The following is an 18,119-nucleotide window of genomic DNA, read 5'->3' as shown; positions in this document are numbered from 1 at the left end:
AGTTAAAAAAAAAAGCCTTTGATGATCGTGCAGCTCTGCTGGGATTGTCAGAGGCTTTTAAAAGCATTTCTTCTACAACCTCTTCGGCCGAAGAGGTTGTAGAAAAAAAAAATGCCTTTAAAAGCCTCTGATAATCCCAGCTGAGTTGCCTGATCGTCAGAGGCTTTTAAAAGCATTTTTTTCTGCAACCTCTTTGGCCGAAGTGCTTGTAGAAAAAATGCTTTTAAAAGTTAAAAAAAAAAAGTTGGCCACACCCACCTGGTCACATTACCCCCCACCAAGCCACGCCCACAGAACCAGTGGTAACAAATTTTACATTTCACCACTGTACTACGCTCACTGGCTTTTCTAATCCAGATCTGATTCTTGTACATTTTCAGATCAGGAAATCAGTTCTTAGCACCAAATGATGTTCATTTTGTAGAATTATAGAATTGGAACCCACATAGGCCATCTAGCCCAAAAATCTGTTCAAGGCAATAATTAAAATATACAGTGCATTCAAAAATACATGAATTTTAGCTTTGGTGCCTCCCATTTCTCTTGATTGTTGCTGACATGTTTCTACACCTTGACTGGAGTCCACTTGTGGTAAATTAAAATGATTGGACATGATTTGGAAAGGCACATACCTCTTTATAGAAGGCGTCACATCTGACTATGCATACCATAGCAGAGCAAAAGCCATGAGGTCAAAGGAACTACCTACATAGGTCAAAGATATTGATTATTGAAAGGCACAGATCTGGGGAAGGCTACAATAAAATTTCTGCTGCACTGAAGGCTTCTAAGAGCACAGTGGCCTCCATAATTCTCATATAGAAGAAGTTTGGCACAATCAGGATTCTTCTAAGAGCTGATCACCTGGTCAAATTGAGCAATTGGGGGAGAAGGGCCTTCATACAAGAGGTGACCAAAAACCCGATAGTCACTCTACTGAGCACCAGAGACCCTGTGTTGAGATGGGACAGAATTCCAGAAGGACAACTATCACTGCAGCCCTTCACCGATCTGGGCTTTATAGCAGAGTGGCTAGACAGAAGCCTCTCCTCAGTGCAAAACATATGAAAGCCCATTTGGAGTTTGCAAAAAAAAAAAAAAAAACCCACCTGAAGGACTCTCAGACTGTGAGGAACAAGATTCTCTGGTCTGATGAAATCAAGATTGAACTGTTTGGCCTCAATTCTAAATGTTATGTCAGAAGGAAACCAGGCACCACTCATCACCTGCCCAATATCATCCCAGCAGTCAAGCATGGTGGTAGCATCATGCTGTGGGGGTGTTTTTCAGCAGCAGGGACTGGGAGACTGGTCAGGGTTGAAGTAAACTGAATGGAGCAAAGTACTGGAATATCCTCAATGAAAACATGTTTCATGGCACTCAGGACCTCAGACTGGGCTGAAGGTTTCGAACATGACAACTTTCCAACATGACAACGATCCTAAGCACACCACCAAGACAACACAGGAGTTGTTTAGGGACAACTCTGTGAATGTCCTAGAGTGGTCCAGCCAGAGCCCTGACTTAAACTCTATTGAACGTCTCAGGAGGGACTTGAAAATGGCTGTCCACTGATGGTCGCCATTCAGCCTGACTGAGCTTGAGAGGATTTGCAAGGAAGAATGGCAGAAAATTCCCCAATCCAGGTGTGCAAAGCTTGCCGCATCATGTCCAAAAAGGCTGTAATTGCTGCCAAAGGTGCTTCATAAAAGTACTGAGTGAAGGGGCTGAATACTTATGCCAATGTGATATTTCTGTTTTTTACTTTGTAATAAATTTACAGACATTTCTAAAATTCTGTCATTATGGGGTACTGAGTGTAGATTAATGAGAAAAAAAAATGAATTGCAATAACTGTAGAATCAGAGGAGACAAGAATCAGGCTGCAGTACAACAAATTGACAAAAGTGAAGGGGATCTTGATACTTTCTGAATGCATTGTACAGTAACTAATGAGTGAAGGAGAATCCACCATCTCTTTGGAAAATCATTTTATTATTGATCTGCTCTTACTGTTAGAAATAAAATTCATCATACTCAGTTGGAATCTGCCTTCCTATAACTGAAATTCTTTATTCCTTCTCTTGTCCCTTTGAACAAGAGAAAATAAGTGTTTACCTTTTTTCTGTGTGGCTGTCTTTAGGACATTTGAATTGTATTGTCATATGATGTAAGTTTTAGCTCATATTCAGTTTGCAATCAGCTATTATTTCTTGTTCATGACTATCATTATCAAGCCAATTGGTCAATTTTTATTTGCTAAGTCCTTCTTGCTTAAGAAGTTAGCACTTGTCTGTTATACTTCATTCCATTAAGTTCAGTTTATTTTTTCTACTCTGTTGAGATTTTAGTTTTGAATATGTATTCATGTTTTCTGGGGTATTACCTATATCAAAGGTCTCCAAACCTCAATAATACTTAAGATTAATCTGGTAAGATTTCGTTTTGACAAACTTTACCATATTGCTTACAAACTGATCAATTTATAATGTTTTCTAGAATCTTAATAAGTATCACTGTCAGATTAGACCCTAATTTACTGGATTTTCCTTTTCTCCATCTTAAGGATAAGGACATTTGTTTATACTCAGTCCCCTGGCAGTTCTCAGATTTTTCATAATTTCTCAAAAAGATCACATAAGGAATCATCCAGGAACCAAGGAATTCAATTTAGGAAGCAATTAATCTGGTTCTGGAAATCAGAACTCACTTAAGTGTTCTGTCAATTGAAATTTCAGTCATGCCTTTTCATCCTGTTATTCACAACTTCCTAGCAAAACATAATTTTTGTGGAGAAAACTTAACCAAAATAAGAGTAAGTAGTTCTGATTTTTCTTTATCACCTGTTAGCATCTTTCCATCTTTATTGGGAAGCTGGCATACTGACTGATTCTGTTATTTTCCCTTTATTTTGAAGATAACTTAATAAATTATTTTTGTTACTCTCTGCATTCTTTGCTAACCCTAGCTTATTCTAAGTTTTCACTTTCTAAATACCAGCCGCACAATTCTAGGCTATCTGTTTGTGATATTCTTTTGTGACCAGACTGACTTTGCATCTTCTGTAAATAAAGATTTTTTTCTGGTTGTCAGATTTGCCCTAACTTTTTGTATGGCCACATTGTCATCTTCTTCTTGTGGTTCTCTCCACCCCACCATTGGAATTGTCTCTAATCTCTTTTTTTAGAACTCTTGCTCAGTTTGAGCTCTTTTTCCTATGACTTTCATCTGCCATGCAGCCCTACACGGGCCGTGATTACATGGTGAATCACAACTCTCCCAGAATTTGTCAGCTTTTATTCCAGTTCCTTTTGAAAAGTGTTTTGGTGCGGGAAGATCCCTTGCAGGGTCGAGCTGAGGATTTTGTGCAATTCCTGCATGATAAAGTCGCTCAGATTCGGGAAGGCTTGGACTCCAACTGGGTGAGTCCGGGGGAGGAGACAAGGGTAGGTCTTGAGAACATTATCTGGGAGGAGTTTGATCCTGTGGCTCCCGAGGATGTGGACAGGGTTCTTGGATTAGTGCCGCCACATGTTTATTGGACCCGTGTCTCTCCTGGTTGGTGCTGGCCTCCCGGGAAGTTACACAAGGCTGGCTCCAGGGGATTATAAGTGCTTCTTCTGTGTGAGGGTGCCTTTCCCGCTGCCTTGAAAGAGGCGGTGGTGAGGCCCCTCCTCAAGAAGCCTTCCCTGGACCCGGCTGAACTAGCAAATTATCGTCCAGTCTCCAACCTTCGTTTTGTGGCGAAGGTTGTTGAGAGTGTGGTGGCATTACAACTGCCCAGGCACCTGGATGAAGCTATCTATCTGGACCCATACCAGTTGGGCTTCAGGCAGGGGTACAGCACAGAAACGGCATTGGTCGCGTTGGTGGATGATTTCTGGAGGGCTTGGGACAGGGGTTGTTCCTCTGTCCTGGTCCTGTTAGATCTCTCAGCAGCTTTTGATACCATTGACCATGGTATCATGCTGCAGCGGTTGAGGGGGTTAGGAATAGGGGGCACCATTTTGCGGTGGTTCTCCTCCTTCTCCTCCTTCCGTAGTGCTACAGGGGTCAGTCCTCTTGCCCCTTCTGTTCAACATTTATGTGAAGCCGCTGGGCGAGATCATCCATGGTTTTGGGGTGAGAGTCCACCTGTACGCTGATGATACTCAGCTGTACATCTCCATCCCAGACCACCCCAATGATGCCCTTGATGTGATGTCTCGCTTCTGGAGGCCGTGCGGGTCTGGATGGGGAGAAATAGGCTCAGACTCAACCCCTCCAAGACTGAGTGGCTGTGGTTCCTGGTGTCGCGATATAGTCAGCTGGTGCCATCGCTGACTATTGGGGGTGAGTCTTTGCCCCCCACAGAGAGGGATCGCAATCTGGGCCTCCTCCTGGACGCACGACTGTCTTTAGAAGAACATATGACGGCTGTGGCCAGGGGGGCTTTCTATCAGGTTCGCCTGATTCACCAGTTGCAGCCCTTTCTGGATCACGATGCCTTGCGCACGGTCACTCACACCCTTGTCACCTCCTGACTGGACTACTGTAATGCTCTCTACATGGGGCTCCCCTTGAAAAGCACCCAGAGGCTCCAACTGGTCCAGAATGTGGCTGCGCGAGTGGTTATGGGCGCAACTCATTGTGCCCACGTGACACCCCTCCTGCACGAGCTGCACTGGCTCCCAATGGTCTTCCGGGTGCAATTCAAGGTGTTGGTTACCACCTTTAAAGTGCTCCATGGCATTGGACCTGGGTACCTTCGAGACCATCTTCTGCCACCAGTAGCCTCCCACCGGCCAGTCCGCTCCCACAGAGAGGGTCTCCTCAGGGTACCATCAGCCAAATTATGTTGGCTGGCGACACCCAGGGGGAGGGCCTTCTCTGTGGGAGCCCCTGCCCTTTGGAATGAACAGCCCCCAGAAATGCGTAAGATCTCCGACCTCCATATATTTCGCTGTGCCCTCAAAACTTTGTTGTTCCACCAGGCCGGGCTATCAATGTAAAGATTTTAATTGGTTTTAAATGTGGGATTTTAAATTTGGGGGGTTTTATAATTGAGCCAATTATTTAATAATTTTAATTATTTTAAATTTTGTTTGTCTTTGTGCTTTTAATTAGGCTGTACACTGCTCTGAGTCCTTCGGGAGAAGGGCAGTATAGAAATAAAATTATTATTATTATTATTAATAATAATAATAATAATAATGCTTCTATGGATTAGCGCTAAACCTTTTGCAGACTTTTTCTGAACATAGACTAGTAAATCTATGTCCAAAAAAGAGTCATTCCTTTTCACTAAATAACACAACCTGGAAGGAAGCATCCACCAAACAGTCTACTTAAAGCAGATGCAGATGGAAGAGGCAATTTTTGATAGGTAAGTAGATTGGCAGCTTTAGTCACCTGTCAAAATGTTTTTGCAACCAATATCCTTAGGACCAAATCCCCCACCAACCATTTGCCCAAAGCAAAATGGCTCTGAAAGTCTGGGCCCAGAGATTGAAGGAGAAAGCCATGCATAAAATGGCAATAGGTATTGGGTTAATCTTACTTTCAAGGGCTTGACTGCAAAGCCAACAGAACAGTCAATGAAGTCAGATGATTCTAAAACTAAAATTTTGGTGTTATTTCATCTAGCTCTACAGACTTAAAATAAACCTTGGGTTTAAGTTGGGAGTCACATGAAGCCAATGTCATGAGAACACAGTAGAAAATAGGTTCCGAGACTAAGCTGACCCATAACATAAGTAGACTCATTTTAGGTTAATATGATATTGTACTGTACAGGTAGTCTTTGACTTACCACCACAGCTGAGCCCAAGATTTCCATTGTTAAGCAAGACAGTTGTTAAGTGAGTTTTGTTACATTTTACAACCTTTTTTGCCACAATTGTTAAGTGAATCATTGCTGTTGTTAAGTTAGTAACATGTAAAGTTGTAAAATGAATCTGCCTTCCCCATCGATTTTGCTTGTCAGAAAGGTGATCATATGACCCCAGGATACTGCAATCATCATAAATACATGCCAGTTGCCAAGTGTTTGAATTTTGATCATGTGAAGATGGGGATGCTCCAATGGTCGTAAGCATGAAAAACAGGTCATAAGCCACTTTTTTCAGTGCCGTTGTAACTTTGAATAGTCACTATATGAACTGTTATAAGTCAAGGACTACTTATATATGAAAACCTTAATTAAAATAAACCATAGCTTAGCTTGTTACATGAACCTATTTGTTTAATTCCAGTCCTCCACTTAAAAACATTAGAATGAAGTATTAATTACCTTAGATTATCATATTTGATCTAGGCTTGAAAACACTCTGGGAATAATGGTTTTATTTAGCATTCTTCTGACACTTGACTCCTTCTTGGTTCATGGAGTACAATTTCATTTCTAGTAAAGCTCACTTCATAAAATCAAGTGTAATCAGGCTCATGTATACAAGAAGAACAGGGGTCTGAATAAGGTAAAACTGAAAAACAACCAAGCATTAAGACTCTATTATTTTAAAAAAACTAATTTATTTGCACTTCAGTTATGCAGCCCCACCTATGGCATAATTACTAAAGTATGTTATAATTGTGTGAACTGCATAGTTCATTTTCTTCAAGAGAAGTTGAAAAAAATGATTTTTATTTATCCTATACAGTTTTAAATCTGAAGGACAAAGAGAGTATCTGGTGCCACAAATTCTTCAGTGCAGGAAGTGTATACAATTAGATGGAGGTCATTTTTCATATATCCTTAAGAAATATTCTTCAAAACAGTTTAGCAAAATTGACATTGAATACTCAAGTTATGATCCTCAACTTGCTTTATATGAGGCTTGGGAATGTATGTATTTTTGCCTCTTTCTCTTGGGGTGAAGGTTTCATGAGATGGTAGCATGGATACTGTCTTCTGTATCCTGCCTGTAAGGAATAATTAAGAGGGAAAGGTTGAGACTAAATCAGAGGAACCTGAAGGAAGTAATTTCCTTTGTGGGTGGGACAGAGAATTTTCAGAGAGGAAAATCCAGGGTATTTATCCATTTCTTTCCCCCCACCACCACCCCAGAATTTTGAAGGAATACAGCAGAGGTGGTATTCAACAGGTTCTGACCAGTTCTGGAGAACCGGTAGCGGAAATTTTGAGTAGTTCAGAGAACTGGTAAATACCACCTCTGACTGGCCCCACCCCCATCTATTCTCTGCTTCCCAGTCCCAGCTGATCGGGAGGAAATGGGGATTTTGCAGTAACCTTTCCCTGGAGTGGGATGGGAATGGAGATTTTACAGTATCCTTCCCCTGCCATGCCCACCAAGCCATGCCATGCCCAGCAAGCCATGCCCACAGAAGTTTTTGAATCCCACCACTGGAATACAGGCAGTGAATGAAAAAGTTAGTTTCCCAAGAATATCATTATCTGCACTTACAATCCACTGGCTACTTTAAATCGAAAATTGCCACTTTTTCAAATTACACTTGTGATTGCCATTGTTTTACATGGATTTCCCTCTCTAATTCATGTGTGTGTGTGTGTGTTTCTTACCCATTCTCTAAAGATTCTGGATAAGGGTAACTCAGTATAAAATATATCACAGCATATTATACTAGCAGTGTTAGAATATAAAAATATAAACCTAGAATATAAAAGTAAAAGAAAATGAACTATGCAGCTAAGTGAGACCAATTGTAGATTTGTCACAGCTGGCACAGATATGCTGCTTCCAACCCCTAGAACAGGGGTGTCAAACTGGTGGCCTGTGGGCTGGGTGCATCATGTGCATGCTACACCCACCCCGGCTCCTCAAAGGCAAAAAACATTGCAATACGTCACGATATGTTACATGATGCAGTCAAGTTTGACCCCTGTGCCCTAGAATAAAAAAAGATTATTGTAGAATGTGGGGTGATAGTTTTTGTCTCAGAACATCCATTCCTCAATTTTATACAAAAATATTAATTTTAAATAATTGTTATGTTCCAGTTTATCAGAGAAATTAGTTTACAAAGAACTTTTCTCATGTATTTTTGGAATAAAAATATCTCCACAAATCCTCTACAGCAGAGGTGGGCAACTATGGCCCTTTTATGACTTGTGGACTTCAATTCCCAGAATTCCTGAGCTAACATGGCTGGCTCAGGAATTCTGGGAGTTGAAGTCCACAAGTCATAAAAGGGCCATAGTTGCCCACCCCTGCTCTACAGAGAAATTCTAAGCTGACCGGACTTTAATAGCATCATACTGACTACCAAGCAGCAGCAGCAGCAGCAGCAACAACAAGAACAACCTTGGCAATAAAAAAGCAGATAAGAGAATCCTATTTGAAAATTTCAGCCAAAACAGTACCTGGAAAAAAAAGTTCCTACAGAGTTTCATGTCAGTTAAAGTTTGAAAATAAGTGTTCAGTAGATCTTGGACTTCTAACCATTGTGGTGGCCAAGAGTGCCTTTACACAGCTGTGCCCTTTCCTAAAAGAAAAAAAAAAGTTGGCCACAATACATACGCTTTAATCACATACCAGATGGATTACTGCAACTTGTTCTAGGTGATTGATCTAGGCAAAAGCGATGACACTTCCATCTTCAATATCAATGTAAAAAACAAACAAAGGAACCCCAAAACACCATCAAACATTGCCCCCACACCAAAACTATAAAATCTTGGCTGGGATATCCAAACATTTTTATTTGTTGCATAAATAGAATTTGGCTTGGCTAATCCATGAACCATAGTTAACAAATTACAAAAACTTAAGTCGCAAAACAGCATGAGTCTCAAATATGCAACCATCAGATTAGGACTGCAAAAATGCTGCCCAATATTTGTAGTCCTGGTCAGATGATCCTACCAAAATAAGGAAATCCCATATGGCTAACTGTGATATGTAAACCATTATTCCAGTTTGGATCATTTAAACTAACAGGTAATGATTCAAATAGTTTTTGACACACTTCTGTTTTATTTAATACTCTTAGTTCATTGCAGGTTATTGTTCTGTCAAGCTGATTTTGTTATATATATTTGTGCTTGTTGTTAATTGCAATAAGAAGCCTTGAGGGCTGTTATTTTAAAAAAGGCAGGGCAGGAAGTAAACCTTTGAAACATAATTCATTCAACAGATTGCATTTTCAAAGAGATTACAAATTAACTCAAGTGATTGATTCATTCACCTTTAAATTGCAAAAGAGACTGCTCAGCATTTTTCTATTCATTTTCATAATGAGCTTTTCAGAAAGAGTATGCTAAATATGTGTATTGGATCTCAAAGGATTGGAAACAAATGTGATTTCTTTATATTTAGTTACAGTGTTCAGGTGATTTACTGCCATTAGACTAGAGGAAGAGCTGGACTTTTTTTTTGTTATTGTTACAGTAAAGAAGATGATATTGGAATATATTGACATTTTTGGATCAGCATAAAGTAATATCTATGAAGCTGTGGCATATGAAAAAACATTTGTTTTGAAGGGTTGTAGCATAAGAGATATGAATTTTATTTTTAGAGAATAGAAAAGTGTTTTAAAGTAAAATCTTTCTGAACCTTGAACAAAAACAAAGTAATTTTAAGATTAAGAACCTTGTAAACATATAGCCTTTTATGTGTGTGTGTGTGTGTGTGAGAGAGAGAGAGAGAATCTGAACATCATCTGCTTATGGCCATTAAATCCTTTAGCATAAATCCATTCAAAATCTCAGATTTTTGAAAATTGTTTTCATTGTTTCCACATAGGCACCACTCACTCAAGATTTCAAGTAAATATAAATCAACCATCTTATATTTCAAAACACTAGTAAATATGCCAAGCAACAAGGACAAAAAGAAGGAGAGCAAATGGATGCTGAAAGAGTTGTATCTCCCCCAGGGGTGGGTTACACTTACCTTTGCTACCGGTTCGCTTGCGTGTGTGCCACTACTGCAAATGTGCAGAAGCTTCTGCACATGCGCAGAGCATATTTGATGACGTTCAGATGAGTGGGCGGAGCCTCCGCTGCCGCTGCTACCAATTTGCCTGAACTGGGGCAAACCAGTAGCAACCCACCACTAATCTCCCCATGCCAGAACATGGTGTTTCCACTTCTAATGAAAATAAGTTAAAAATGTGAATTATTTAGATCTAAATAATCATCAGCTGGAGAGGTGTGTGCTAATATACCATGGCAGAGCATATATATTTACTTTCTCAAATATGTATATGCTATCAAATGTCATCTTACATATATAAGAGTAAAAAAATGCCTCAAAGAATAAAAAATAATGTCAGACCAAATGAAAATGAGGAAAGTCTAGTTTATGATGGTAGAATTTTAGTATGTCCAATGTGTCCAGCATGTAAACTGGTCATGATGCTTAAATGAATGCTTGTTCTGCAAACATGAATGCATTGATAGGACAACTGAACTCTCCCCCCCCATTTTGTACTATTTCCTTGACCTGAAGTAATATAAATGACAGCCTTTATGTCTCCATAATTGTTCACAGCCTGCAGATTTTTGATAGTATACTTTTAATTTTGCTAGTAATTTATTGACATGGTGCCAGATTTTGTTTGAGTCACTTATTCACAGTCTACTAGTAAGCAACACAGTGATGGATGATGCTTCCAACCAGGGGTGGGTTCTACTTACCTTTACTACCGGTTCGCAACGGGATCATGCACCTTGCTTCTGCGCAACAACAGTATTTGGGCAAGTTGACAGGAAAAATATGCAGGAATTTGCAACCATTCAAAATTCTCCACAGAATTGAGAAAATAAATAAATAAACTAAGCTACAAGTGGGCAAAACTAGACATCCCCCAGATTAATATCCATCTTTTAAAAGATGAAGAGAATACAGTGAACTATTTTGTGATGTTTAAAGGAACAGCCAAAAATGGCCAAAAGACAGGTGGCTGACAATATTAGCATTTGTGTTTACTGGGAAAGCTTTAAGAGTATACAGCAGCATTCCAGCAGGAAATGCAAAAATGGGAAGGCACTGGAAAACTTGTAATTCTGCAACAATATATTGTAATTCCAGCTTTATATTGGCAGAGTTTCAAAGGAACTCAACTTTGTTGAGGAAAGCATTTGAGAATTACCAGCTAGGTTTCCATTTATGTGAAGAATGGTATAACCCAAAGTTCAGACTTGTAAAGAAATATTAGAGAAATAATCTGTGATCAGGTTTCCATTATTGTGAGATAAAACTGTATGTGTGTGAGAGAAAGACAGACAGACAAACAGAAGGCACATGGGTAAGGCACAGCTGCAGTAACCTTTTCTCTGTGAAACTTCAAGCAGTGCATCTTAACAATTTTCCGATCTCAGGGACTGAATAAAATGTGTACTCCACAAGGCCCTTACTCTGTAGCATTTCTTCCAAAAGAACTATAGAAAAACATGGCAATTAGTGGTATATTTTTTCTTTGGGGACTTTGTCAGAGAGGCGGGCATCTGCTTTGTAGAAATTGGCCTCAGAGCATATATTCTTTGTGTGAGGATCAGTCACTTCTGAAGGCACATGTGCTGCAGTTTTTTTAAATGAATCTGGCTCCCACTGGGCCTTTTACTGCCATGAATTTCAGCAGCATAAAATACCTGCCTGGCATTACCTCTGAAAGTTTAATATAGTTTTGATGGTAAACTATGGGTGTCTAAAATTTTTAAAAGTAAAGTTTATTGCACCAGTAATTCAGGAAAAACAATTTCTAAAACTCTTGACATATTTAGCCAGAGGGTTAGTGGTGGCAAAGAAATAGAAATTTTTGTTGAGAGCCACCATGTACCTGGAATTAAAATCCATCTGTCTTGGAAAGGGTAAAGGATGTTTTGCATGACACACAGATGCTCCAGCATTTCACTATAAATCATCTCTAAAACTAACTTTGTCCTTACTTCTGAAAGAATAATTCTCTATTAGGATTTCCAGGTGGCAAATCAAGCTACTTTTGTTGTCAGTTTTTAAAGAGAACTAGCCAAGGGTAATATTTGGATAAGTCTGAGGCTCCTGTCACTTTGACCCTTAAATCACATTCTTATTTTTACCCACAGAGAGAAAGACAGTGGCACTCACCTTGTAAAAATGGGAATTATTTCCTACTTTGTTACTGTTTTTTTAAAACCAATTTTATTAAGCTTCAAAGAAAGATAAGGAATACAAATAAGGAAACTGTAAAAGATTTAAAAAGGGGAGGAGGGATCAAAGAGGGAAGAAGTTAAAAAGTGGCAAGAAAAAAGAAAAAATACGCAAAAAAATGACTTCCAACTTTCTTCAGTAAAGATACAAATATGTAATAAAATAGCCTCTTACTCTAAATTAAAACAAAACCATAAACAATATACAAACTAAACCAGAGATGGGTTTCAGCAGGTTCTGACCAGTTCTGGAGAACCGGTAGTGGAAATTTTGAGTAGTTCTGACTGGCCCCACCCCCATCTATTCTCTGCCTCCCAAGTCCCAGCTGATCGGGAGGAAATGGGGATTTTGCAGTATCCTTTCCCTGGAGTGGGGTGGGAATGGGGATTTTACAGTATCCTTCCCCTGCCACGCCCACCAGGCTATACCCACCAAGCCACACCCACAGAACCAGTAGTAAAAAATGTTGAAACCCACCACTGAACTAAACAATAAAAAATTGTATAGCAAAATAACCACTTATTCTATGTGTAAACATAAATCTTAACAACATGCATACATACATATATATATAATTTATATTTTGCTGATGAAGAAATAAAGGGAGACTAGTATAGATATATTTCAAGCTATTTAGCTCTCATCAGCTAGCCATACCCTTACTTGGATTTGAACTTGGGCTGCCTGCATGTTAGGCACTTGTATTAACCTCTGAGCCACAAGTTCTCCTCCGTTTGTCAGTTTGAGCCAGGGGAGAGATTAAGGTTTTTCTATCGAAGCAGCTGGTCCACCACAACATCCTCCCTCCCACATGTTGGGATAGACCAGGTGCCTCAATAGAATATACACACGCACACATGCACACATACATGTGTGTGTGTGTGTATATATATAGATATAATACAATATTTTATAATGATAACAAATTAGAAACCTAATCATCAAACCCTAAAACCAAAACTACATTTTTATCTTTCTCAATTAAGAAGTTCACATATGGTTTCCATATAGAAACAAAGTCAAATAAACTTTTATCTTTGGGCTTTCATCAAAGTAGTCAATTTTGCTATCTCTGCCAGTTCCATTAATTTCACTATCCAGTATTCATTTGTGGGAATTTATATCTTTCCCCTGCTGCCCATATAAAAGTCTTGCTGCAATTGTCATATACAAAACTATTTTGTTATTGCAAATAAATCAAGGGAATCCATAGGGAGAGGGTCAGAAAGTCAAGAAAACTTCTAAAACCACACAACTGAATTGTGAAACACGTAGAAAAGGACCAGGACTTCAACTACATGGTTGTGACTGCCATCCTAATTTTTAGACATCTCCCACATCTCTCCCTCATATGAATTACCACCTTTCTCCTGCTTTCATTTTTCACTGCAGATTCATTCCCTTTCAAAGTCACCTTGTTAATATATCAAAATATTTATTTTAAAAATCACATTAAAAAAATTGTTGTTGTTGTTGGTTTTTTTTTTTTTTTTGCTTTCTTTACTTCCTTTGTACACCCTTATTTTCAAAAACATCTTTAGCATTTGTTAATTCTGTTTGTGATGGGGTGAGTGTTTTGGAAAACTTTACAGAACTCAAATGACATTTGTATTTTGGACTGCAGTTTTCCCAGTCTGGCACATTTTAATTCAGAATCAGGTGAGATGAAATCCAGTACAACTAGAAGGCACCAGTTTGAGGGGAAAAATATTTTAAAAATGTTAAACCTAAACAGAACCAGTATCATGAAGTGGTTAAGGTGCTGGAGTAGGAGTGGGGAGCTCTAGATTCTAGCCCCCCCATCCCCCTTAGGTATGGAAGCCAGCTTGGCAGTCTTGACCAATCACTTCTTCTCCACCCTAATCTGTACCAGGCTCTGCAACAAGCCAAATGCAAAATATACTCCTTTGTTGTATTATGCATTGTGTAAACTAAGCAAACAAAACAAATAGATATTGCATCTAGTAAGACTAATACAAAGAACAATAAAAACAATGATCACAAACTAACAATAACAACAATAAAAGCTTACCATTTCAATCCAAACTTCAACTAATTTGAGCAGTATTCTAACCAAAAAAGCAGCTTTTTCTGCATTTGTAATAAAGCACTTCATCAAATTTTTTTTTGAGAAAGCATGCAGTGGATTATTTCAAGGAGAAGCATTGGCCTCATATATCTTTTATCATATAAGTGTATGCATGTGTGTGTGTGTGTGTGTGTGTGTGTGTGTGTGTGTGTGTAGGTCTTTGGTTATTCGGGTTTTCTCCTACATAAAATTGGAAGTATCTTGGCGACGTTTCGACGAAGTCTCATTCGTCATCTTCATGCTGGTGTTTTTGGCGTCATGCTTCTAGGAGAAAGCTTCTCATTGCTCCTAGAAGCACGAAGCCGAAAACAACAGCCTGAAGATGACGAATGAGACTTCGTCGAAATGTCGCCAAGATACTTCCAATTTTACGTGGGAGAAAACCCGAACAACCAAAGACCTACATACAAACACCTGTGAAAACCTTAGAAAACATATATGTATACATGTATACATGCATACATGCATACATACACATACACACAACAGCGGTGGTGGGTTTCAAAAATTTTTACTACCGGTTCTGTGGGTGTGGCTTGGTGGGCGTGCCACAGCTTGGTGGGCGTGGCAGGGGAAGGATACTTTAAAATCTCCATTCCCTCCCCACTCCAGGGAAAGGTTACTGCAAAATCCCCATTTCCTCCCAATCAACTGGGACTCGGGAGGCAGAGAATAGATGGGGGTAGGGCCAGCCAGAGGTGATATTTGCCGGTTCTCTGAACTACTCAAAATTTCCACTACTGGTTCTCCAGAACTGGTCAGAACCTGCTGAAACCCACCTCTGACACACAGTCTAAGCAAGCCTTTAAAAACACTGTTTGAACCTTTTCTGTAAGGTAGTAGTAATACTGATCATAAAATTATTGTTATTGAAAAGACAGGTGCCTTATTCTGATTGCTGGAAAAAGAAACAAGAGAAAGCAATGCATTAATTATTATAGCTGGAGTTAGTCTGCAATTTTTTCTAGCACTGCTTTTTATTGTTTTGTTTGTTTACAGATGAGCAACTGCAGTAACTCAAGCAAGAAAACTTATTATTTGTTTTTATGAAGTTTTCTCAATTTGGTGACCCAAAGGAATCCATGAAACAAAAGTAATGATCTCAAAGAATAGATCCTGGGAGGAAGGGAAAAACAACTCCAGAACTTTCTACTTTCAGTTGTCTCTCATTGATCCTTAAGTAACTCTCCAGCCTGTATATTGCCAAATAGAGTAAAATGCTAAGCAAAGCAGATGCTGGGTTGTAGTTCTGGAATTCTGTAAACCATGAACTTGGAAGAAACATATTCAAGGCACTGAAGGAGAAAAGAAGTTGATTATGGCACTGTGTCTCCCTTTATGGATGGCGACAACTCTGCCAATATTGAAGCCAAAAATGACAAAATTAGAAACAGAAGCAGTGTAGTGGTTATCTCTAGATAGTAACTATAGAGATAACCATTATGCTACTTCTGTTTTTAATTATTCATATTTTTGCTCTCTGTGGTCCAAACCTTTCTTTAAAAAAAAAGATCCTCACTAAGAAAATATCTGCCCTTCATTATATATGTAATTAATAAAGAAGAGTTAGGTTTTAGTCCTAAAATTTCTTAGTACTAGAATTAGGTTGAGATGAAGCAAGCTTCCTCAAAAGGGAGAGAAAAGATTAATGGAGCATTAACTCTCTCGTCCTGCTGCTAGCACAGAAAGTCTTAGCGGCCACAAAATAGGGTTAGTCTAGGAACTCCCTCTTATTGCTTTTTTTGCTATTCAAACCCCTGCATCTATATAGTCTGTTATGCATCAAACTGATTAACTCATCATAGCATTTTTTTTAAAGGGGGGGGTCAAAAATGGGGGAAATGAAAGACATTACATCCATTTAGTGACACTTGTGATTGCTGGAAATCTTTCAAGAACTGTTTCTTTCCATTTGGCCAGATACTCATGATTGTCCATTGACATCATACAAGTGGATACTGTGAGGATAGTAGCTGAATAGGCCATTGTGCTCTGGAAATACAGACATGAAGAAAAATAATAGAGACTTCCACCAGTTTGTTGAACATGCCGATATTTATTTTATTTCACTGAAATTGATAGATGAACTTTTTCTCTGGTATATGTAGCTTACATTATTATTACTTTGTTCATGGATCTTGTTATTCAGGTTCATAAGCTCTGACTTACAATGGCTAATTTTAATTTTAAAGATAATAGCAGTGGTTGGAATAAGATGCCATTTATCTGAGTGAGAAAAACACTCTAGAGGTGTAATGTTGGAAATTACTCCTGGGACCACAAAACAAAGTAGTAGAAAATGAAGAAGGTAAAGTGCTCTGGGATTTTAGAATTCAAACAGACAAGCATTTGACACCTCTGATTTAACAGTTGTTGGTAAGAACGACAAAAAAGTCTGGCTGGTGAGCATTGCAATACATGGGGACAATTCCATTTGCAAAGACCTGCAAATGGAAGTAGAACGAATGTTGCAAAAGAAAGCAAAGGTAGTATCAATAATAATAGGCAATTTGAATGTAATCCCAAAAAATTTGGATACAATTGGCATTGACAAAATCACCATCAGTCAATTGCAAAAGGCAGCTTTACTTGGAACAGCCTACATCCTACAAAATTATCTTTAATATAATTAAACAACATCATCTGCCTATCCCAGTCTTTGGGAAGGATTCAATAGGTAGACAAAAATGCCGGATCCTGTCTAAACATCTGATTGACTCTGCAACCAAACATCACTTACTAAATTTATATGCTGCTCAGTTCTTAGCGAGTAGTGCAATAGGAATTTCAAGCATTCTCAGGTGTTCTACAGCTTATAGTTCCATTCATGAGGAAGCCACAGAGAGACAAAGTTCTGCTGATTTTAAGGTCTCAAGAAAGCCTGCAAGGTATTTCTAATTATAGTAGTGTGATAGATCATGGTGATAAAAGGGTCCGTAGCTGGTAGAATCCATTCTTAGTAATATCTCAAGTCCTCACAAAGCTTTATTCTGTTTTTCTTTCTTTAAAAAAAGCCACAAAGCAACTAGGGTTCTTTTTTTAAGGGATTTCAGTAGAAATGAGACCTTGCTGGACTGGATGATGGGGCAGCTGTGGAATAGCTACTTCTGCAAATATGCTTTTTCCACTATATATTTCCTTACCACATTTGCCCTCTTTTCTTTCTTCTTGTTGTGTTGTGAAAACAGTTGGGTGCTTCTTCAACAAAGGGTTGGATATCTAGAAAAGCCTTTTCGGATCTCCTTGGAGTATACTGCTAATGGAAACAGGAGTGTAGCTGCTGTTGATTCATTTGCAATGAAGAATTGCAGCACAGGTAAATATGAATCTTTTTTTCTCTTCTATGTTGGGGTATTTTGGCTTATTTGATATTACTGGAAAAGGAGGTATTTCTTTATGGTATAAGATTTTGACTTTAGAAATAATTGAAGTTTTTTTTCCAGTGCCTTTGTCCTAAACATAAAGCCCAGTACTTAATGTTATAACTGGAGAGTTTGGAAGCCTTGGTGGTACAGCAGACTAAAGTGCTGTTAAGTAGCACTTAGCTGCCAGCTGCCTGCAATTACTGTGAGTTCAAATCTCACTAGGCTCAAGGTTGACTCAGCCTTCCATCCTTCCGAGGTAGGTAAAATGAGGACCTGGATTGTGGGGGCAATAAGCTGACTTTGTGTAAAAAAGAACACCGCTTAGAGGGGGCCAAAAGCCCTACTAAGCAGGTATATACAAAAGTATGAAGGCTATTGCTTAACGCATTGTAAGCCGCCCTGAGTCTCTGGAGAAGGGTGGCATATAAATTAAACCAATAAATAAATAAATAAATAAATAAATAAATAAATAAATAAATAAATAAATAAATAAATAAATAAATAAATAGTTAGTAATATTACTCAGGCCACTATGTTTTGTTCTCATTTTATTTATATGCAGTGTGCTTTATG

At 38.7% G+C, this 18,119-nt stretch overlaps 1 protein-coding gene across 1 annotated transcript in view; it reads left to right on the top strand.

Annotated features, from left to right (window-relative positions):
• ALK (ALK receptor tyrosine kinase) overlaps nt 1-18,119 on the top strand; it is a 641,419-nt gene that overhangs the window by 403,485 nt on the left and 219,815 nt on the right. Inside the window, exon 5 of the mRNA XM_087883123.1 lies at nt 17,370-17,497. Within this exon, the coding sequence (XP_087739249.1) occupies nt 17,370-17,497 (128 nt within the window). The remainder of the gene's footprint in view (nt 1-17,369; nt 17,498-18,119) is intronic.

This window comes from Pantherophis guttatus, chromosome 1 (assembly GCF_059756535.1).
Source record: "Pantherophis guttatus breed Tessera chromosome 1, ASM5975653v1, whole genome shotgun sequence".
NCBI lineage: Eukaryota > Metazoa > Chordata > Lepidosauria > Squamata > Colubridae > Pantherophis > Pantherophis guttatus.
Note: the sequence above shows the minus strand (reverse complement) of the source record. Positions and strands in the feature narration are given on the sequence as shown.